The following is a 25,000-nucleotide window of genomic DNA, read 5'->3' as shown; positions in this document are numbered from 1 at the left end:
TAATTTTTTAACTACTATTTTATTTTATATTTTTTAAAAATCAAAACTAATGCTGAAACTAAACTTTTCTATGAACCTTTCATAAAATATCAATTCAAAAAAATAAAAAATAAATAAATAATAAAATAATAAAAATAAATTAACAAAAGTCTTTTCTTCTTTCAACTTTAATCTTGATTATTCAAAATTGTTAAAAGAGAAAACAAATACAAATATATATACATAAAAATACACATTATATGTATATATAAATATATATATATATATTATTATATTAATCGATATCTCTTTTTTTTGTTCTCACGTTTTTATTTATACACCTCACATATATAAATACATGTGGACAGAAAAACTTTCAAAACTAATAATACCTTAAAATATATATATATATATACATATATATTTATTATATGCTAATTATCAAAAGCAGTGCCACTAAATATAATAATAAATCAACTATATATATTTGTGCATCATAATACAATATAGAAAATTAGAATATTTAAAATCATTCAAATAATTAATATATACAAAAAAAAAAGAAAAAAAAAAAAAAGTAAATTAAATTAATTCATTAAATATTATGTTATATATATTTACATATATTAAACGTCATATAATCAAAACAAATATATATATATATAATTATATGACTTATTTAAATTTAACAAGTAAAAAAAAAAAACCTCTCCTCATAGCACAAAAAGTTTTGATTTAAAAATTAATTATGATAAAAAAAAAAAAAAAAAAAATTAAGTTAATGAAATAATAAAAATATTTTAAAATATATTATATATTTATTTATTTTATGATAATAAATATTTATACTTTCCAAAAAATAATTAGAAAAAAAAAAAAAAATACAACAAAAGAAATTATATATTCAATCTGATTTTTATAATAATAAGAACAAAAAAAAATATATTTATATATATATATATATATATATATATATATATATATATATAAATGTAACTTGAATGATGTTAAAATATATATACTAAGGTAAAAAAAAAAAATAATAATATTAATATATAAAAATATATATATTTGGATTTTTTTTTTTTTTTTTTCGCTTATTATTTATAATATGTAATATTAAATTACATATAATATATAAATTCGAACCCATTTTATTTTAATATATATATATATTAATATTATATATTATATATATGAATATATTAAGAATACCATATACAAATTTTAACGCATTTTTACAGGTCGTTATAAAAACAATTTATTTTTTTATTTTATTTTTTTTTTATTATATTTTTCCATTTTTTTTTTTTTTTAATTTTTAAATTTTCAATAAAATTATTAAAATTTAATGTGCTTATTTAAAAATAAAATATTCCATTTTAATGGTTATGCAATTACAGGTAGAAAAAAATAATATTGATTATAAATATAAAAAAAGATGAACATAATCTATAAAAATCTGTACATATTTTTAAGCTTACTTTTTTTGTTTTATAAAAAAATTTAAATATTAAAAATCAAAAGGATATAATATTTGTATCAAAAGTCTATGTTTAAAAAATTAATCAATCTTTATATTATAAACATATGAATAATTTTATTCATTTTTAAAGGATTGAAAAATATATGAAATATTTTATTCTATACGAGAATATAATTAATTACTCTTTGTGTTACACTTTTAAACATTAATAAAAAAAAAATAATTAAAAAAAAACAAATAATACATATATATATATATATATATATATATTATTTATGATATCTTTTTAAGGGTTTATATTTTTAAGTATAATATTCTATTAAATGCACTATCACATTACATATAAACTTTTGTATTTTATATTCTTCATAAAATACAATTTATAAATAAATGAAAAATATATTCTTTTTCTATAAATAGCCAATTCCAAAAATTTTACAATATATAACCTTAACTGTTCATAATTTTTTTTTTTTTTTTTTTTTTTTTAATTAATAAAGGTCATAATTTCGCTGTATTTTTATATTACTATTCTATTCGTAACATAAGCAAATGTACATGACCTGGACAGGTTATTTTTTTCTTTTTTTTACAATTCCATATAAATATTCAACAATAAATAAACACGAATGAATAACATTTTTTTTTTTTTATCGTTAATTTGATTCTTTATTTTTTTCTTATTTAAAAATATATTTTTTATAAATCCCTTTTAAGTTATATGTTTTAATTTGAATATAAATATTGAAATAACGCGTACGAAAAATAGTTATAGTTCATAAAAAGAAGAAACAAAACACACACAGCCTTCATTTCGATTATATAAAAATAAAAATATATATATATATAATTTTGTTGAGAATGACAAATATACGGTTGTTTTTTAATATATTATGGATGTCTACTTTATTTGTTCCAGCAAATGCAGAGTAATCATTAATATATATATATATATATATATATATATATATATATATATACTTATATTTTATATATGCATTTACTATTTTTTTTGTATTATATATATATATATATATATATATATATATATTATTTTTTTTTCAAGTAAAGAAGTGCCAACAGTTAAATGGGGACAAAATTCAAGCCAACTTACATTAATTGTCTCTATTCCAAAAATAGAAAAAGAAGAAATTCAATTTAAAGAAAAGTTATACTTCTTAAATTTATATAATAATATATATATATATTTTTATTAATATATTATTATTTTTTTTTTTTTTAACATTACAGCATTATACACATATCAGCTATAAATAAAGACGGAAAACATTATGAACTCATTTTGAATTTATTGAGACCAATAATTCCAGAGGTTCATTAAAGAAAGATAACATACGTCTTTAATAGATTTATATAATTAATTATAATTATAATTATTAATTTTAAAATATTTATTTTTATTTTTTACATTTTATATAGAATTGTTCTTATTCCATTCTCCAAAACGGGTTAAAATTAAAGGTTCACAAACAGATCAAAGTTAGTTATTTTACTACCTTTCATTGATATTATATATATATATATATAAATGTATTCATACATATTCATTTCTCATGTTATGTTATCAAAAAAAATGAAGGAAAAGACATAAGATAAATACCATATATAATAATGAACAAAATAAATAATTTAACAACCTTACTGCTTTATTTCTTTTTAAGGAACCATGTTGGAAACGCTTGACAAAGGAAAAAGAAAAACAACATTTTTTAATCAAGGATAAAATTCTTGGAGATGGAAATGAGTAAAGGAAATATATACGAATATACACAATTATTTATACACTATGAGATATAATCGAAAAAAATATATATATATATATATATATATATATATATACAACTTTTATTATTACTATTTTTTTTTCTTTTTAATGTTTCACTCATTTATAGTTGTGAAGAAGCAAAAGAAATTTGGTTTAGCTATTATATGTAATACATATTGTGTCATCTTATATATATATATATATATATATATATATATATATATTATATTTATATATTATTTAAAAAAGAGAAAGAAAGTTTCCTTTTCTTCTCAAATAATTTCAATACGATACATATTACAATGTATTAGTACATATAGTTCCTACAAAATTTTTTGTCCTTCAAATTTTTTATATATTCATAGGTTTCACAAAAGAAAAATGAATTCTGAACAATCTAAAAACGAGTCAAATAAAAAAAAGGATTTAGTTGAGGTGACAACTTATCAGACAAAAAAAAAAAAAAAAAAAGACCGAACCATATTAATTATTCCATAAAATATATATATATATATATATATATATATATATATATATATATGTATATGTATTTTTTTTTTTTTTTTTCCCTCTACATTTAGAATATAATTGAAAATTTGAAGAATGAACATCCAAACTTTTCATTACACGAATATTAGCAAACGAAGATATAATATATATTTACATATATTTCACAAATATAAATATATATATTATTAATGTATTTGTATTTTTAATTATTTATAAATGATATAAAATGAAAAATAAGAACAAATGTTTTATAAAAATAATTTCACTTTAATGATAATTCATTTTATATTTATCTTAAAAATATCCTCCATAAAAAATATATGTATATATCTATATATTACATATATATTTATATATATTTATTTATTTTTTCCCAAATATTAAATAGATAATTTTCTTTTTTTTTTTTTTAACATTTATTTTGTAAAAATATATAAAAGGATTAAATATTTACATAATATAAATATAATTATAATTTCATATTTTTCAGTAGATTAATTTGTTTTTTTCTTTTTCTCATAAAATAAGGTCACGAAAAAAAAGAAATGAAAGAGTTGTATATAATGCTGCCTTCACCCGTTTATCTGTTCTTCTATTTTTTTTTTTTATTTAATTTAGGATAAAAATAAAAGAACTTTTTACAAATTTTAAATAAACGAGAAGAATTAAATAATTACAAAAATGAACATTAAAAAAAAAAATATATTTGTATAGAAAATTTCTCTTTATATAAATTTACCTTACATGTATGAATATTTCCATATGCTTCAGAAACACTACGTAAAATATATTTTAACTTATTTCAATTTATTTTTTGAAAATATAAAAAGAACAAAAGGAAATACAATATATATGTATATATATAAATGTAAATATAAGAAAAAATTAAAATGTTTACATAATAGAATTAATCATATATTATAAATATAATATATATATTATATATATATATATATATTTTTTTTTTTTTTTTTTTTTTTTTTTTTGGCTAGCTATAAGAATAAAAATGGGAAAATGAAAGAAGATTGGAAAAGTACCATACAAAAACGAATTGTTGAAAGAAATATTAATCAAAGTAAGAAATATGAAAATATAATGATATCTTATAATTCCCTTGTTGAAGAAAAAAACAATCTGCTAGCAATTATTGCTTCTTTAACATCTGAAAATATGTATTTATTAAATAACCGAAAGTTAAACCACTCTTTTGAAAGTACTATGATGACAGATACGAATATATCAAGAAATGAAGAAATTTTTTTAAGTAATGAAACAAAAAAGGGATATAATAATAATCAGAATGATTATAATAATGATAATTCTTTAAATTATTCTAGGACTAATATAATGACAATGAAAAGTCCAGATAGTCTTTCTGAGAATACTATAACAAAGAAAGAATTTCTAGAAGTTATTAAAGAGAAAGGGAAAAATGAAGAATTGATTTTGCTTCTTAAAAATAGTGTTAATGAAAAAGAAAAACTTCTTAATATTTTAAACAAAGAAAATAATACTTTAAATAATGTCATATGTAAAAGAGAAGAAGAATTGTATGAAAAGAAAAAAGATATTTTAAAATTAGAAGAATTACTTAATAAAAAACAAACCGAAATAAAATTATATGAAAATAATAATAAATCTCTAAAAACTAAAGTACAACTACATGATAGGAAAAATCAAAAATATTTGAGACAATATAATATTCTCAGATTTACATATTTCAAACTTTTAAAACAGGTTGGAGAAATGAAAATCTATAATAATAATATCAATCAAAATTATTTCTCCTTAAGAAAAGAAATGGTACAAAAAAAAGAAGAAAATGAAAAATTACTCAATTATTTGTTAAACTGTAAAAATTCTTATAAAAAAGAATTAAAAAAATTATATAAAGAAATAACAAAAAATCAGACAAAACAGAAACACAAATATATACTTTTTAAAAATAATCAATTTTATGTTAATCTGTATTTAAGAAAATTTTAATATATATATTAAAAATATATATATATATATTATATATATATTTATTTTAATAGAAATAGTAAATTATCATAAAAAATTAAGTATTCATCCTTTTTTTTTTTTTTTTTTTTTAAATGATATATATATATATATATATATATATAAGTCATTTTATTTTTAATTAAAATTTATAAAGTGTGTCTGGCACCATAAATATGAACTAAAAAATGTGATTTTTTTTTTTTTTTTTTTTTTTTATAACTATTTAATCCAAACATATAAAAAAAAAAAATAAATAAATAAAAAAAAAACATATAAATAAATAAATATATATATATATGTATGTATTAACCTATTTGTGTACCTCAATTTTTATGAGTGGAATAGAAAAGCCAAATCCTCCTTTGATAATTTTTGCATAGCATTTCCAGAATCACCAATAGTACTATCAAAGACTAACTGTTTTTTATTTTGCAGTTGAATAATTTTTTCTTCTACAGTATTTTCTATAATAAAACGTATAGCATATACTGTTTTCGTTTGACCAATTCGATGAGCTCTTTGAATTGCTTGTAATTCAGCTGCTGGATTCCACCATGGATCTACAATAAAAATTCGATTTGCTACTTGCAGATTTAAACCTTCACCTCCTGCTTTTAAACTTATTAATAATACTCTTAATTGTTTATCTTGATTAAAATTATATAATATATTATTTCTTGATATCATAGACATATATCCTAATAATTTTGAACACACAATATTATTTTTTTTTAAATGATATTCTATTAAATCTAACATAGAACAATATTGAGAAAAAATTAAACATTTATCATCAGTATTATCTATTACATTTTTTACTTCTTCATAAACTGCTTCAATTTTAGTACTTGATTTATATTCTTGAGTATTTATTCTATTAATAAAACTTTTATTTATATAAGTAGTTTCTTCTTTACAAATAATAATTTCATCTTCTTCATTTTCTTCTTTATCTATCAAGAGATTAAAATCAACTGTTAAAGGAATAAAACACACAGGACATCCTAATGGATAGTCTTTTATATTTTCATCATTACTTAATAAATTTATATAGCCATCTTTATTTTTAAATTTTACAACTGATATAGATTTAGATCTCTTTTCCAAGTTTTTTTTTTTATTCTTGAATATATCTTTATTGTCATATATATTATCATTCATATTGTCATATATATTATCATTCATATTATCATTTATATCATCATTCATCACTATATCGTACTTACAACTATTTGTATGTCTAACCTTATTCATATTATCATTTGTATCAATATTATATGTGTTATACTTTATAATATTACCATTTTTAAATTCAGAATCACTCCTTTCCTCTTCTTCATGAAGACCAGAATCCATCTCGAAACTTTCTATATATTGTTTTAAACAGCTTTTATGAAAATTATGATTACATCTAGTACTTATATTATTTCGTTTGTCAACATTTTCTAAACATATACCACACACATAATCATTTGAAATTGCTGGAATTATTGTTGTATTTTTTTTTATGAATTTACCAGATGGGTCACTTAAAAATGTATTTCCAAATATAATTAAATATGGATGATCAGCTGCTTGTCTTAATCTACTTAATAAATCGAAAATATGAGCATAATTATGTAGAACAGTATTTGAATTAACATATGTATTAAATTGTGTTGATGTTTGTTTATATAATGATTCATAAAAATCTTTTTCTTCATTTGTTAATCTATCTTTTCTTATCTTTATAATTAAAGGTTTAAGTTTAATATCACTCTTCCTTTCACCTTTAGTTCTACGTAATAATATTTTATCTAATACTTCATTCTTTAAATAACACATACCACTTAAACCCTCTCCTTTATATCCAAACGACTGTATAGGTTTTAATATCCTTTTATTAAAATAATTAAAATGATTTATCCTGGAATGATTACAGAAATAACAATATTTGTTATCTCTCATCTCATAATTTAATAATAAACATCTACAATCTCTTTTTGAACAAAAATAATAAGCATATGGATAAAATTCAATAAATCGTATTAAACTATACAATTCAGAAATTCTATTCTGTAAAGGTGTTCCAGTTAAACACCATCTATAACCACAACATTTTAAATTCAATATTGATTGTGTAGTAGATGTATTCCTATTCTTAATTCGATGTGCTTCATCTAAAATAATCCGATTCCAATATATCTGATGTAAAGCACTTTCATCAAAAATTTTCATTTTCTCTCTTTTTTTCTTTTCTTTACTCATCTTGGACTTTCTAACAATAATGGAATCATATGAATCAAAAGAATTTGAAGAATTATCATAATCATCATAATTATCTCTACTAAATGAATTACTAGATTCTTCCTTCTTTTCACTTTCTAAAGAACTCTTAAAAGAACTCTTACATGAACTCTTACATGAACTCCTCCTTTGGCTTCTCCTATTCTTTTCTATCTTTTTTTTATTTTTGGGTTCTTTTTTATTCGAACACAAATCAACTCGATAGGATTCATCACTACTATTATTTGTATAACTCTCTTCATTGCTACAACACGAATTATTATTATTATCACTAATAACATTTTTTTTATTATTTTCACTCTTTCTCCCTTTAACGTTCAATGTAGTCCCTCCATCTGTAGTATTTCTCCTCTTCTTATTTAATGTCACTTCTTTTTTTATATCCACCGTTTTTCGCTTTTTCTCAATGCTACTTTTTTCATCCTCTTTTTTAATTTTCCTTTCTTTACAAATTTTATGATTTCCCTTTTTATTAGTCACATCAATAACAGTATCTCCATCCATATTATCAATACACGATTTGTCTTTTCTCTCTTCCTCTGTATTATTGTCATATAATTCTTTGCGTATATATTTTGCTGATACTAATATTCTATTTATTAACTCAATTTTGGTTCCAAATATATGCTTACCCATTGTTATTAGAAGAACCTTTAGTTCTCCCACATTTAATTTTTCTAATTCTGTATTTTCTATTGTTGTAGTTGTTAAATATATTTTAATCAAGACATGTTTACATTTGTCATTCATATCTATATTATATAAAAAATTCTCTAACATATTTTTAATAACTACATTCCATTTAACATCTCGATGATTTTTTATATTTTTCTTTTTTTTTTTTCCTTCACTTAAACGCTCAATAACATCTTCCATTGTTTCTTTATCAAATCCTAAATTATTTAAGTCTATTATTCTACTCGATGTTTTTCTTGACAATGGAGAATATACAGAATTTTGTGAAGAAGAAGAAGAAGAAGAACTTTTTTCTTTACTACTATCTGATGATAATACTATAACATCTATATTACCATCATTCTCTTTATTTTTTGTTTTTATTTGATTATTTTTTTTTTTTTTTTTTCTAGATATATTATTTTTTTTTCCCTTATCTTGATAATTCCCATTTTGATTATTATTATTATTATTATTATTATTATCATTAACACCTTTGTCAGATATTTCATTATCTTTTTTAATATCATCATTATCTTCTAATTCTTTTTTACTATTAGCCATAATTTCTAATAACACATTCCTAGGTGTTGGAACAAATGTCTCATCAAACTTTTTCATAGCAACAAGTGCTGTGTCCTTATTTTTTTTTTTTCTCTTTTTCAATTTTTCTGTTCTGACAGCTGTAGGACCACAAAAATATTTTTTATGTATATCTAAATTATTTGGTAGATATAACCTACCACAATATTCACAGGGTTTTTTATGTTTATTAACAATTTTTCTAAAATTAACTTCTACAACTGCATATGATGTTATAACAATATCATATTTTATTAATTCTTCATGACTTATCATTTTTGAATTACCATGATAAACATAAACACTTAAAATATTCGCATCAATAAATTTTTCTATTTCAGATTTCCATTGCATAACAGCAGCTACAGGTGCAATTATTAATGTTTGCCCTTGAAGCTTATTAATAAAATCATTTTTTTTATTACAACTTAATATATTATTATTTTTATGAACAGACTCTCTTTTTATATTCTTTATTTTTTTCTCATTTAATACATTTTGAGCTACTAAATTGTTTATTTCGATAACATTTTTTTTATCATTAATTTTTTCATTTTGTGTTTCATCACTTTCTATTAATATAACACTACACTCTGATTCTTCTTTTATTTTCAAATCATTGGTACTGGAATTATTACAGGATGATCTATTGTTACTATAATGAGTAGATGATTTTTTTATATCTACTCCTTTAACAGATTTTTCATATTCTATATCTGTTTCTTTAAAGGATGTTATATCTTCTTTATAAATATCACAATGTAACATAGGATTGATCTTCTGATGTTCTTCCTTCATCATCATCGTCATCATCATCATGGTCTCTTCCTCCTCCTTTTTATGATCATATTCTACCTTAACATTATTTTGTGGCTCTATTTTTTTTTCATTTAAATTATTCAATTTTTGACATAATATCAATGTAATGGCTTGTATGGTTTTTCCCATTCCCATTTCATCAGCTAATATTCCTCCTTTGACATTAGACCTTTCTTGATTTATCATCCAAGAAATTCCTTCTTTCTGATATTCTAATAAATCATATTTTAATTCTTTAGGTACATTAAATTTATAATTTGTTATTTTCTTTTCTACATTTAAATAATTTAATGAATTTATTTTTTCATTTTCTTCATTTATTAACATTTCAAAACTACTACTACATTTTAAATCATTTTTTTTTAATTCATATGGTCTTGAAATCTCTTTTAATTTACATAGCTCTTCTTCATTTATATTTTCTATACCTCCAAAAAAAAGATCCCATTGTAAATTATTATAAATATATATTTCATATTTATTATAATTTTCTTCATAATCATTATTATTCTTATACTCATGTAAATATCCCTTTAAAATATTCTCATTCTCTTTAAAATATAAACATGAATACAATATTTTTTTACTACATTCGATATGAACCCAACAACTTATATAACCATAATCACCTCTAGGATCTTTTGTAGGATATCCAATTCGTAGCTTGTCTTTTTCAATAGAAAAACCACACACCCTACAACGGCTAGCTTCTACAAAAAAAAAAAAAAAAAAAAAAAAAAAAAAAATATTAAAAGTATGAAAAATATGAAAAATATGAAAAATATGAAAAATATGAAAAATATGAAAAATATGAAAAATATGAAAAATATGAAAAATATGAAAAATATAGGTATACACAAATAATATATATATATATATATATATATATATATGTATTTATTTGCATATCATTTTATAACATATAAACGATGAATTATATTATATTTCATTTTATTCTCTCTTACTTGAACGTGTTTTGTTTATTAACAATTTGGGGGTTACTTTTAATAGCTCTTTTTTTAATTTCAATCGAGCTATATAATTGGTACCAACCCAATGATTTAAATCTTTTACATATATACAATTACTTTCTAATATTTCTTTTAAATATCTTTCCTTCTTAGAAAATAATTGATCAAATTTTTTTGCCATACTTTATTATTATTATTAATAATATACATATCTGCACTTGTTCTAATTTCAATCATAAGCTACAACACCCAAAAAAATAAAATAAATAAATAAATATATATATATATATATATATATATATATATATATATTTACAATTGTTTAATATAAAAACACTATTTATAATTTTATATATTATTAAAAGTACATACAAATATATCTTCTCCTACTCTGCATATAATCACAACTATATTAATTATAATACATATTTAAAACTTAATAATTTTATTTAGGTATGCTCTCAAATGTACATATATAAAATAATTTTACTTTTATTTATTTATTAATTAATAATTAAATTTTTTTTTTTTTTTCAAACCTTTTTTATTTATTATTATTTTATGATTAATAATAAAAAAGAAAAGAAACTTAATAATATATTATATATATATATAATAATATGTACGTGTTTTATTTATATAATTTATTTCTTTTTTTTATATATACTTCTAGATATCAGGTATTACATTATATACATTAGAATATACATTCTAATATAATTTCAAAATATATATATATATATATATATATATATATATATATATCTTAATTTTTTATTATTTATGCACATTTTCTATATAAAATATATTTATATATATATTATTTTTTTTTTTTTTTAAATATAATGTTTATAAACATATCATCAGAATTAATAAGCTTTATAAAAGTTAGGAAAAAGCATTTATCATATATAAATATAAAATATTTATATTTGAATAAAGTCAAATTACTCATATAAATCTATATAATATACTAAAAATAGATACACAAATATTATTATCTTCTTTTTTTTTTTTTTTTTTTTCATTTAAAAAAAAATATATATGTATATAATAATATATATATTATATATATTTTATATATATATATAATATATATATTTAAAATTAAAATAAGGAAAAAAAAAAAAAAAAAATTTACATATTATATATATATATATATATTTTTTTTGTCGCTCCTTTTATATTGACACATAATTTGATTTGTTTTAAATAAATATATAAATATATATATATATATATATATATATATATATATATAATTCCACATTCATTTGTTATATAAGAATTATGTAAATTTTTGAACATTTTCTCGCTTGTAATTTTGTCACATATATATATATTTTCTTTTTGATGTGCGTATAAAATTTTTTAGTGTTACCCCTTTATATGAGTGATTCTTCTATACATAATATTTTGATTAAACCATCATAATAAAAAAAAACATCATCATTCTCAATCTCATTGTTTTCCTTATGAACTATATTCGAATAAAGCTTAGGGAAGTTTTTAAAAAATTTAACATTATTTTTGTCAACACAATTTTTTAGAAACTCTTCCTTTTTGTCATAAAAATTTTTATATACTCGTAAATTTAATGGTTGATAATTTTTATAATCCTTCGAAGAACTTTTCATTTTTTTATTCTTATTAATTTTAAACAGAGAATTCTTAAAAAAAAATGTCCACATATCATTCCGACAGTAATAACTTTTAAGTTGTCCACTCATATGAACATCTGACAGTTGATTTGAATTGTCTAATATTTCTTTTTTCACATTCTAAAATATAATTAACATATATGAAAATATATATATATATATATGTATGTATTATATATAATTGTAAATATTATTTGTTATATATAAAAAAATAATGTACATATCATACATATATATATATTTATTTATTTTTTATTTTTGTATTTACCATACATGCCTCCTTATATATTTGTATTCCTTTCTCCTTTTCCACATAAAACTCTTCAATCATTTCTTGAAGAGCCTCTTTTAAAGACTCCAATAATATGGAATCACCAAACTTCTCATCAAAGTTCCCATGTTCCATTTTTTTTTTTTTTTATTTTATGTACAAGTCATACATTTAATATACAACTACATGAACTGTTCATAATTTTTTTAATTTTTTTTTTTTTTCTTCGTTATATTTTCCAATATTTTTGGAATTTTAGCTAGATCACAAATAAAATAAAAAAATAATATATAATTTTTTTATTAAAATATAAGGATATTAAAAAAAAAGAAGAGGATATTTAAATATATATATCAATATTTGAAATATAATAGTTTAAAAAAAAAATGTACCTTCTAAAGCTGTACTATGATTAAAATGAAATAAAATAATTATATATAATATATGATATATAATATATAAATAAATAAATATATATATATGTATTTATTAATACTATTAATTTAAAAGAATATAAGAAATTTAATTTCTTTTTAAATGCTTCATAAAGATGGTTCTTCTTTTTTCATTATAAAGAAATGTTTTTCAAGGATTAAAGTTAAAAATGTCTTAAATAAATATTAGAATATAATAATATAAATTAAAAAATATTATAATAAAATCAAAAAAAAAGAGTATTAAATATATATATATATATTATATACTTATATTATTTAGTACACATTGAGACCTAAAATTTAATACCACAAATTCAAAAAATATATATATATGTATATATTTATTTATTTACTTTATCTTAAATATGATATTACACTATAAACATTCCAAATAAAATATGTATATCAATTATTTTTCAAATATACTTTTTAATATAACCAATAATTCTTCCTTTTTAATAAACGCCAGAAAACGTATCCGAATTTTTTAATATAATATATTTTTCTATACATAATTTTATTTTCATAATATTAGTACACATATTTATTATATAATTTATTTTATTCTTTTTTTAATTTTTTTGAATTGAAATTATTTAGTAAAATATTAATGTTGTAATTTCATTAACAGTGATATATATAAAATAATAGTAATAAACCGTATATTCTCTTTTTTTTTTTTTTTTTTTTTTTAAATGATTATAATATATATATATATATATATATATATATATATTATATATTTTTTATAGAAGAAAAATAAAAAAATGAATGTATTACAAAATATATAAAAAATTTTGTAAAACATAATGAAATTATTAATTTGTATTATATATATATATATATATATATTTTTTGAATATTTATAATAATATGATATAATATATATATATTATATATATATATATATATATATATATATTTTTATAATATTTTATTATTTTTTATACTTATATATGTATTTGTTATTTTTTTTTTTTTGTAATAAAAAGAAAAAATAAAACAAGACTATAAGTCCAAAATTTATCATGTATTCATCCTAAATAAAAAAAATACATATTTTAAATAAAAGTGAAAATGTATATATAATGATATATATATTATATATATGCTGTATGTTATGTTTTGTTATAAACATACTGTATTATATATAACAAATAACTTAAAAAAAATAAAGATAATAATAAAAAAAAAAATACATTAATCAATTGAATATGAATAGTAATAAACTTTTTAACATTTTATTAAATTAATAAAAATATTCATTTATTTATTATTTTATAAATATATATATATATAATATTTATAATATTAAATGTAAATTTATATACTTTGAAGTTCTACATTATATATATATATATATAGAGTGAAAGAAATACATATTATGTTATTATCATATTTTTATATTATATTATTATTACTTTTATTTTTTTATATACTCTTATCAATATAATTATATGTTTGGTTATATCTATTTATATTATTGTATTAATTTTTTTTTTTTTTTATGTGAATTTATAAATCTATCCATGTAAAAAAATAAAAAACGTCCATCATTTTTGGGTCCCTTTGATATTATGTTTATATATGAGATGATTAAAATAAATGAAATACAAAAATAAATAGTCAACTAAAATATATATATATGTATATTTATATATATATATATATATGAATATATGTTTATATAGTTAAAAAAAACAAAATACCATAATATATAAAATATATATTAATAATCATATTATTAGATTTATTATTATAATTCAGAGAAGGAAAAGGAAAGAACTAATTATGGATTTACATGTAAAAAAGAATAATTATGATCAAGTTTTAAATATAAATAAAAATCAAGGAAATTCAAAATATGACTTGAACGAAATAAAAAATAATATCAACAATAATAATAATAATAATAACAACAACAACAATAATAATAATAATAATAATAATAAATTATTAGATCATAACCATTTTAATAATATAGAAGAACATACAAAGGAAAAACAAAATATATTTAATTCAAATGATGTGAGTGAAGTAAACACTAATATAACATCTAATGTAGAAGAAAATAAACAGTCTAAGAATAATATTGATAGTAAAATTTATTTATCACTTAATAGATGTGAGAATAATGAGTTTTTAAAAAAAGAAGATTATTATAAAGATGATAATTATAATGATAATATATTACATGGATTAGACACCAATACAGTTAAAACTTTAAGTACACAAAAAAGTTGTTTGTTATTTGATAATAATAAAAAAGATGATATTAATAAAATGATAAACATTAATAGTGATATTAGTAATATGGATAATAAAGACACCTACCATATAGATGAAAAGGATATAAACAATAAAATATGTAATAATAATAATAAAATACATAGTATAAATCATATTAGTGATAAAGAGAAAACATCGACCATATCTAACATATCATATGATAAAGAAATTAAAGAAAATTCTCCAGATTCTGAATATGAAAAAACAAATGAATCATGTAATTATAAAGAAACCATAAATTATAATAAAATTAAATTTGAAAAGAAGAAAAAAAAAAGTTCTGAAGAAAAAAAAGAAAGAGAAAAAGAATTATTAGTTGCTTATTGGTTAAACGGTATTGTTGAATTATTAGAAAGTGGATTTAAAAATGGTAATATAAATGGAAGTAATTCTGTAGGCAAAAAAATCGCAGAAGTTTTAAAGAAAGTAGTAGAGATATATCAATGGAAGAATGTATTTGATTTAATTGAAATTATAAAATATTTAGGTAAACAGGTTATTAAAAATAATAAAATGTTTTTTGTAATACCAAATATAATAAGAAGAGTATTAACAATAATAAGAGTAGAGCATTTTAAACAGTTATATTTATATAATAATAATTATATGGATAATATTAATAATATCAATGCGATTGATCATAAGGAATATGAAGACAAAAAAGATGGTCAAATGTGCAACCATGGTGACAACAGCAATAATAAAAATAAAAATATTAATATTAATTCTAATAGTAATAGTAATAGTAATAGTAATATCAATTGTAATAATAATATCAATTGTAATAATAATATTTATTGTAATAATAATATTTATTGTAATAGTAATAGTTGTGATAAGAACAAGGTGAAGAAAAAAAATACGACACCCATTTCAAAACAGGGATCAAAAAATTTAGACACCTTTGATATAAATACAAATACATTATATCAACGTGAAATAAAAAACTTCCATAAATCATTTTCATTTTATTTTGAAAATCAATGCAATGAGAGTACGTATAAAATACCAGCTACAAATACTTTGAAACATTCTATAATAGAAGGTATAGAAGAACTTATTGCTGAAATAGATACATCATGGGATGAGGCTGAACAAAGAACATCATATGATTTATTTACAGAGAATGATGTAATATTAACACATGGTTATTCAGCAGGAGTAGAGAAATTTTTAAAAACAATAAATAAAAAAAAAGATGGAATATCTGTTATAGTTGTAGGAGGAGATATTAATAGAAATGGATTTAAAATGTCTCAATCATTAAGTGATGATGGTGTTGATACAACATATATATCTGATGCAGCTGTTTTTGCTGTTATACCTAAAATTAATAAGGTAGTTTTAGGATCTGTTGCTGTATCTTCATCAGGAGGAGCAATCACAAAAATGGGTGGTTATAATATTGCTTGCTCAGCACAATTACATTCTAAACCTGTAATTATTGTTCTACCATTATTTAAATTAATATATGTTCCATTATATGATCCTTTAAGACAAAATGAATTACAACCAGGACCTTCTCTTATATATAATGATGACGATGTTGAAAATCTTCATGTTAGAATTCCAAAATATGATTACATACCAGAACATTCAATAACTTTATATATAACTGAAATGGGACCTGTAGATTCTTTCCAGTTATATAATATAACAAAGAAAAGATATCACCCCGATGATATGGACTTGAGTTTTGAATAAAAAAAAAATATATATATATGTATATATATATATATGTATATCTTTGTATGTATATATTTTTTTATTTTTATAATACATATTTTAATATTGACACACATTTTAAAAATTTTAAAAGTTTATGAAAAAAAAAAAAAAAAAAAAAAAAAAAAAAAAAAAAAAAAAGAGTACACATATAAAAAATTATAAATATAAATATATATATATATATATATATATATATATATATATGTTTATTTGTTCTTAAAATTTCCGCATATCAATTTAAAATACAACAATATAAATATTCATTTGTTATATGTATGTATATATATATATATATGTATTTTTTTTTTTTTTTTTTGTAATAATATTATATATGAGGAAATTTTTTACGTTCTTTAATAAATATTTTTATTTCGAATTAAAACAAAGCAAATATGAAATCACAACTATATATATATATATATATAACATATTTGTGTTTTTAAAACATAATAAAATAATAACAAATAAATGTTTTTTTTTTTTTTTTTTTTTTTTTTTTTAATAATTCCAAATCAGTCTCCGAAAAAGGAAGATTCATTTTCTATTAATCTCTTAGAACCATTAATTGAATGAAGAATAGTGTCTATATTGGTTTCTAAAACGATACCTACAATGGAAGATATAAAATAAATAAATATAAATATATAAATATATATATATATATAATTGTCTCATTAAAAATTATATTTCTTACCTCCCATTATTATTTCATCTAATATATAATTTATCTGAAATATAAAATATATACATATATATATATATATATATATAATTTTTATTGATTTATGTTCATATATTTTGTCCTTACCTGTTCATAATTATATATCAAATCAAGCTCGCAGACATTTTCAAAATTTGAATCTAGCACTTGTACAAAAACCTAAAACAATAAAATAAATAAATATATATATATATATATATATATATTATATAACATTTGCGTAATATAAAAAAAATGAATAAACAAAATATACCCACATAAAATATTATTTCATTTCATTTTATTTTATTTTGTTTTATTTTGTTACTTGTATTAAATCCAGAATACCTAGCTCACTTTCCATAGAATCAATGATAAAAACAAAGTATAAGGTTGCAAAGTGTCTTTAAATAAATAAAATAAATACATAAAATTATATAATATATACATATATATTATATATATATTATATACATATTATATACATATTGATAAAATAATTTAACCTGTATACAACTTTTATATCCGATGAAAATAATTCTTCATCTTCTATAAAGCAGCAACATTCCATATCCAGTCTATTTTTTATTAATTCATAAACTCTTTTGGTTATTAGCTGTTGCCTCTCATGACTCTATAAAATAAAATAAAAATATACATACATATATATATATGTATATATATATATATATATATATAATATATACATATATATATATTTATTAACTCACACTTTCATCATAAAAACGTAAGAAACGGGGTTTCCCACTATTGTTTATTACGAGTACACCTTTAATCATATTTATAACACATATTATAATATTTTAACAAAAAAAAATAATAATAATTATTATAATTACAAACTTTTCACCTAAAGATCATACATATTACATTATTAAATAAGAAATAATTTAAATATAAAAAAAAAAAAAAAAAAAAAAAAAAAAAATACTTATATATAATTTATTTTTTCATTTTATAATAATATGTTAAGTTATGTTTCTATAAAATATTTTAAATTTCCCCCTTTTTTTTTTTTTTTATTTTTATTTTTTTTTTTTTTTTTTGTATTATTATATGAGGAAAAAAATAAAATACAATATAATATAAAATAAAATAATGTAATTAAGTATTTATATATATATATATGTCATATATTTCCCCGCCTCTCCATAAGAATATTTAAAAAGCGCAGAAAGATTTGATAAAAGTTACATAATAATATGGAGGAACAAATTATAAAAAAAAAAAAAAAAAAAAAAAAAAAAAAAAAAAATTAATATATATATATATTTATATATTTACATATTTATAATTTTATTATTTTCGTATAAAAAAATTATTTCTTTCCATTTGTTTAATATGTTTCATTTTTATATTAAATGAAATTACAAATATTTAAATAAATAAAATAATTCCTTCTTCACAATAAACATAATTATATATATATATATATTCCTAATTTTTGTGTTTGTTTCCTTTTTGTTCTCCCGATTTTTTTATACAACCTTCAAAGAACTATATCTTTGTTGATATATTTGTAACTCTCTTTCCTTTTCGATAATTATTTTTTTCTTTTCTTCCTTATCCTTCTCAATCTGATTTTTTATTTCAGAGATAAATAATTGCAAGTCACATTCTAGCTTTTCCTTTTCTCCTTGTTTTAAAAAATTATTATGTTGTTGCTGTTTTTCCATCTTTTGTGTTTCCAAATTATTTTTTAATTCTTCATATTTTAATTCTAATTCATTCTTTGTTTTTTTTATAATAATATCTTCATTGTTATTAGTTTCCTCATCTTTCAATTTTTTTATACACTTAGTTTTTTTCTCATTTAATTCCTTTTCATTTTTATTCATCACTTCTTTTTTATCATTATATGAAATCATTTCCATATGATATATATTTAATATATCCTCTACCTTTTTTATTTCTTCTTTTTTATTATCTAGTATTTCTTTTTTATTCTGTACTTGTGTCTTAACATGTTCATAATTTATTAATAATTGCTCATATTTTTTTGTATAAACATTTTCATTTTTTTTCATGTTACAATTTTCATTCTGGATCTCATCATATTGTTCATATATTAAATGTATTAAATTCAATATCTTTGAAAGTTTAAAAAATATATTCTTTTGATCATTCAATTCTTTTTCATCATTTTGTATAAGATCCAAAATTTGTATTTTTTCTATTTCATTCTTTTCTTTTCTTTTTTCAATATTTAATAAACATAATTTTTTTTCTTCACACATGCATGTATAATCATTTATGAGCTTTTTAGTATCTTCCAATTTATTCTCATTATTTTCATATAATTTTTCTAGCTTTATATATTCTTCCTTACATCTTAAAAAATCATCATTCAATAATTCATATTCCTTCTCCTTTTCTTTTAATATCTTTTTATTATTAATCAAAATTTCACTTTTATTTTTTATAATATTTGAATAATTTTCTTCTTCTCGTTTTTTCTCATCACATACAAGACTAATATTCTTTAATCTATTCTCCAAGTTCTCATATTCATTTAATAGGTCCTTTTTTTTAATATTATAATCATTTATATCATTTTCTAGACTTTCTAATTCTTTGTTTAATACATGACAATTTTCTTTTATTTTATTATTATCTTCAGTTATCTTTTTTATTATTTCGTTATTTTCATTGTTTAATATTTCAAAATTTTCATTCACTATATTATTTTCTTCATTTAATTTTTTTATTATTTCATTTATTTCTAATATGCTTTCTTCTATCATATTTAAATTGACACTAGTTTTCTTTTTCTCCTTCACTTGATAATTACATTTTTCTTTTATTTCTTCCAGTTCCTTTTTATTTTTTTCAAATTGTATCAACAATTCATTATATTCCTTTTCTAATGTCAAATTAATATCTTCACTCTTTTTTTCCTGCATAATTTTTTTTATATTATCATATTCATCATTCAAAAAATTTAAATCTTCTTTTAATAAAATAATATGACTCTTCTTATTTTTTAATATATTCATACTATTTTTTAATTTTTCATAACAGACCTTAAAATTTATTACTTCTTCATCTTTTATTTTCTTCAACTTTGATTTCATATTCTTATTCATCTCAGACATATCACTTATAATATTCTCATATTTTATAAATATATAATATAAATTACTTGTAGTATATTCAAAATAATCGTTAATTAATTCTTTATCTTTTCTTAATATATTCTCTCCTTCAATTAAACTCTTATTTAATAACTCACATATATCTTTTAAGTATATATATTTCTTTTCTATATTCTTTAATTTGAAGGTAGTTCTTGATCGTTTCTTTAACTGCTGACTTATTATTAAACTCATATCACTTTTTATATTCTCAAACATTTTTATTTCTTTCAAATTCTTCGCATAACTTTCTTCACAAACAAAAACTTCGGAACTGACAAAATTTTTCCTGCTCCTCTTGGTCCTATTCTCCATCATAAATAAATAAACAAATAAATAAATAAATAAATAAATAAATAAATAAATAAATAAACAAATAAACAAATAAATAAATAAACAAATAAATAAATAAATAAACAAATAAACAAATAAATAAATAAACAAATAAATAAATAAACAAACAAATAAATAAACAAATAAATAAATAAACAAATAAATAAATAAACAAATAAATAAACAACTAAAGGAAATAAAGTAGTATAATTGGGAGATGAGAGGGTATATAATATGTTATAAATATATATATATATATATATATATATATATATATATATATATTTTTTGAAACAAATAATTCTTATAGTAAAAAAAAAAAAAAAAAAAAAAAAAAAAATATCAATATCAATGTGATTATGAAGATGTAATGATAATTAATATTTAGACAACCGATCACACAAATAATAGTGAAACAAAATATAATATATGATGATACGACAATCACACACTTATAATTTCTACATATATTTTTTGAATTGGTTTCTATATTTTTTACATCTTATAGAAAAGAATTATATGTTAATATTAATTGTTATTTGGAAAAAATAATGAGGAATAAAAAAATCACCATTATTTCAAGTGTACATACTAATTATATATATATATATATATATATATATATATATATATATATATATAATATATGTTACCTATATGTAGTAATTATTTTTTTATTCTACTAATGATTTATATTAAAAAAGAAGGTACCAATAAAATCATAACAAATGGATGAAAAATAATAATAATAATATATATATATAATATTTTCAATGATTCTATTTTTTACTTATAATTTATTTAATAATTCTATAAAACACATTTCCCCATATATGTTATATTAAACCTTAAAACATCAACTTGAAATCTTATTAATATATTTAACTTCTTTGGTTATATAATTAGTTAATAAAAATAATCACAAAAAAGAAAAATATATATTATCATTAATTCGAAAAATGTAACCTAGACATTATAATCTTTTTAAAAAATATATAAGTCGGCATATAACAAAAAGGTTATATATATATATGCATATATATATTATTTGTATCATTATTCGAGAATACAAATTATGCTAAATTATATTAATCATAAAAAATTAAAAAATATATAAGAAAAACAAAAAAAAATAAATTTATTATGAACATGTTCAGAAATATGTTAAAACCATATGACTTGATCATGTAAAAAAAAAAAAAAAAAAAAAAAAAAAAAAAAAAGCCATATTATATAAAAAAAAAGAATATGAACAGTTCAGAAAAAAAAAAAAAAATTCATATTGTTTATATAAAAAAAAAATCACAATAACACTACAATATATATATAAATATATATATATATATATTTATATATTTATATATTTATTTATATCATTTTATTTTATTTTATTTTTTTAACCCATTTTTTTTCGCCATAAGAAAATTTCCTGCTTTTTGAAATAACGCCTTTCTTCCTCATCCACTATTATGAGGTTAATATAATATTTGACAGAGAATTTATTTTGAATATTTTTATAAGTGGGAGTTAGATCGAAACCACTTAGATATAATCTCACAGGAATACACTCCGATTTAATTGGAGATCCATCCATTATTTCAAATTTTGACAAGGTTACAGTTTCTGTAGTATAATTTTTGCCTACCCCGGAAGTTTCCATTTTTATAATATCTAATTCCATGTGTTTAATTTTAATTCTTACTAGAAGAAAATAGACTTTTCCAACAACAACATCTTTTAAGTGATATTTGGATTTATCATATTCAAATTCAATATGTAGACAATCTTCTATGCCTACTTCCATTTTAATGGTATTATTAATTTCTGGTGGTATACATAAATTTTGAACAATGAAATCAATTTCTTTTTGTATATTACCAGAATATCCTTTAATTATATTTAATCTAACAAAATATCTTAGTTGAACATTTGTACCAAAATAAGATTCATGTTGTTTATCGACAGCTGAAAATTTCCATTTGAATTGTTTACTTTCTACTAAAAATCCAGGAGGTTCAAGATCTTTTGATATAGAAAAAAAATCATAAGAATTGGCTTTATCATTTAATATATTTATTTGTCCAATTAATTCTAATTTTATACCATAATGTTCAAACTTTTTTCCTGGCTTTAGACTTATTGTTGCTGTTCCGTTAATATCTTCTCCGTCTGAAAATATTGGGCACTTCTCTCCCTTCTTATCTTTTCTTAGAAAGGCGAACTTTTTATTTTCATCTGCATCAATTTTTAAATCTAAGGAGCACACGCTCCCAAAAATTGTCGATAGCTGCAATAAAAAATAAAATAAAATATATATATATATATATATATATATATTTATGTACACATGTAATATACAAAAGTATTTACATTAATAGGTGATCATTTTAAAAATATATAAATAAATATTTATACATATATATTTATAAATATATATTTATATATATTAAATGCTTATATTACCATTTTTTTATTTTATTTTATTTTATTTTGTATTGTCAGAAAAAAAAAAAAAAAAAATTTATAATCATAAGGTTGCTAATTTTAATAATAATTAATTTATTTCGCAATTTTCCACTTATTGACAGTACATTTTGTCATTTCATCAATAAGCTATATATAAATATGGATATATATATATATTTATATATTTATATATTTATATGTTTGTTTTATTTTTCGACTTATCCTATGATATATTTTATTATGAATATTACATATATTTAATTAAAAATATGATGAAAATAAAAAATTTTCTTTGTAATAATAAACGTTTTTTTAATCAAATGAATATATATCATATAATATGAACATATAAAAATATATATATATATATATATATATATATATATATTTATATTTTTTATTGATTTTTAATAATTGAAATATTATATATAAATATATATATATTTTTTTTCTTTAGATAATTTGCATTTTATTAGATACATATTTTTTATATTTAATTATTCTTATTTTTTTATACACATAAAGATTTCTTTATATATGAAATTTGTTCATCTTTGCAAGGCTTTCATTTTTTTTTTTTTTTTTTTTGTTACCCCAATAAATTTATTTTTCTTGAAATTAAAATGGCATAAATATTATAAATGTATAATAAAATATATATATTATATATATATTATATATATATATATATATATATATATTTATTTATATATATATTTATTTATATACCTTTTGTACATATATAAATATTTTATTATTTTTTCCTTTATATACACATTTTTAAAAAAAATTTTATTTTACTAAATATGAAAATATATTATATTTATTTGATCATTAAAAAAAAAGTCATCATTTAATA

At 18.1% G+C, this 25,000-nt stretch overlaps 8 protein-coding genes across 8 annotated transcripts; 3 read left to right on the top strand and 5 right to left on the bottom strand.

The window, feature by feature from the left end:
• Window positions 1-2,326: 2,326 nt before the first annotated feature.
• PADL01_1251200 (conserved Plasmodium protein, unknown function) lies at window positions 2,327-3,889 on the top strand (the record flags this gene model as incomplete). Its single annotated transcript, XM_028683495.1, has 8 exons — window positions 2,327-2,394; window positions 2,532-2,633; window positions 2,717-2,798; window positions 2,906-2,965; window positions 3,148-3,230; window positions 3,379-3,417; window positions 3,617-3,686; window positions 3,833-3,889. The coding sequence occupies 8 exons, from the start codon at window positions 2,327-2,329 to the stop codon at window positions 3,887-3,889; spliced, it is 561 nt and encodes a 186-aa protein (XP_028539667.1).
• An 886-nt stretch (window positions 3,890-4,775) lies between these two features.
• On the top strand, window positions 4,776-5,747 carry PADL01_1251100 (conserved Plasmodium protein, unknown function; the record flags this gene model as incomplete). Its single annotated transcript, XM_028683494.1, has 1 exon — window positions 4,776-5,747. The coding sequence occupies one exon, from the start codon at window positions 4,776-4,778 to the stop codon at window positions 5,745-5,747; it is 972 nt and encodes a 323-aa protein (XP_028539666.1).
• Window positions 5,748-6,098: 351 nt separating this feature from the next.
• PADL01_1251000 (DNA repair protein rhp16, putative) lies at window positions 6,099-11,282 on the bottom strand (the record flags this gene model as incomplete). Its single annotated transcript, XM_028683493.1, has 2 exons — window positions 6,099-10,840; window positions 11,096-11,282. 2 exons carry the CDS (start codon window positions 11,280-11,282, stop codon window positions 6,099-6,101), a joined length of 4,929 nt encoding a protein of 1,642 aa, XP_028539665.1.
• Window positions 11,283-12,486: 1,204 nt separating this feature from the next.
• PADL01_1250900 (conserved Plasmodium protein, unknown function) lies at window positions 12,487-13,168 on the bottom strand (the record flags this gene model as incomplete). The annotated part of the gene is made up of 2 exons (XM_028683491.1): window positions 12,487-12,882; window positions 13,031-13,168. 2 exons carry the CDS (start codon window positions 13,166-13,168, stop codon window positions 12,487-12,489), a joined length of 534 nt encoding a protein of 177 aa, XP_028539664.1.
• Window positions 13,169-15,261: 2,093 nt separating this feature from the next.
• PADL01_1250800 (eukaryotic translation initiation factor 2b, subunit 2, putative) lies at window positions 15,262-17,463 on the top strand (the record flags this gene model as incomplete). Its single annotated transcript, XM_028683490.1, has 1 exon — window positions 15,262-17,463. One exon carries the CDS (start codon window positions 15,262-15,264, stop codon window positions 17,461-17,463), a length of 2,202 nt encoding a protein of 733 aa, XP_028539663.1.
• A 536-nt stretch (window positions 17,464-17,999) lies between these two features.
• On the bottom strand, window positions 18,000-18,987 carry PADL01_1250700 (AP-3 complex subunit sigma, putative; the record flags this gene model as incomplete). Its single annotated transcript, XM_028683489.1, has 6 exons — window positions 18,000-18,094; window positions 18,182-18,215; window positions 18,296-18,367; window positions 18,516-18,591; window positions 18,694-18,821; window positions 18,919-18,987. The coding sequence occupies 6 exons, from the start codon at window positions 18,985-18,987 to the stop codon at window positions 18,000-18,002; spliced, it is 474 nt and encodes a 157-aa protein (XP_028539662.1).
• Window positions 18,988-19,686: 699 nt separating this feature from the next.
• On the bottom strand, window positions 19,687-21,657 carry PADL01_1250600 (conserved Plasmodium protein, unknown function; the record flags this gene model as incomplete). The annotated part of the gene is made up of 1 exon (XM_028683488.1): window positions 19,687-21,657. The coding sequence occupies one exon, from the start codon at window positions 21,655-21,657 to the stop codon at window positions 19,687-19,689; it is 1,971 nt and encodes a 656-aa protein (XP_028539661.1).
• Window positions 21,658-23,071: 1,414 nt separating this feature from the next.
• Window positions 23,072-24,141, bottom strand: PADL01_1250500 (vacuolar protein sorting-associated protein 26, putative; the record flags this gene model as incomplete). Its single annotated transcript, XM_028683487.1, has 2 exons — window positions 23,072-23,962; window positions 24,139-24,141. 2 exons carry the CDS (start codon window positions 24,139-24,141, stop codon window positions 23,072-23,074), a joined length of 894 nt encoding a protein of 297 aa, XP_028539660.1.
• Window positions 24,142-25,000: the final 859 nt, after the last annotated feature.

This window comes from Plasmodium sp. gorilla clade G2 (genome assembly GCF_900097015.1).
Source record: "Plasmodium sp. gorilla clade G2 genome assembly, chromosome: 12".
Classification (NCBI taxonomy): Eukaryota; Apicomplexa; class Aconoidasida; order Haemosporida; family Plasmodiidae; genus Plasmodium; species Plasmodium adleri (nom. inval.).
This window is presented reverse-complemented; position numbering and strand designations above follow the sequence as displayed.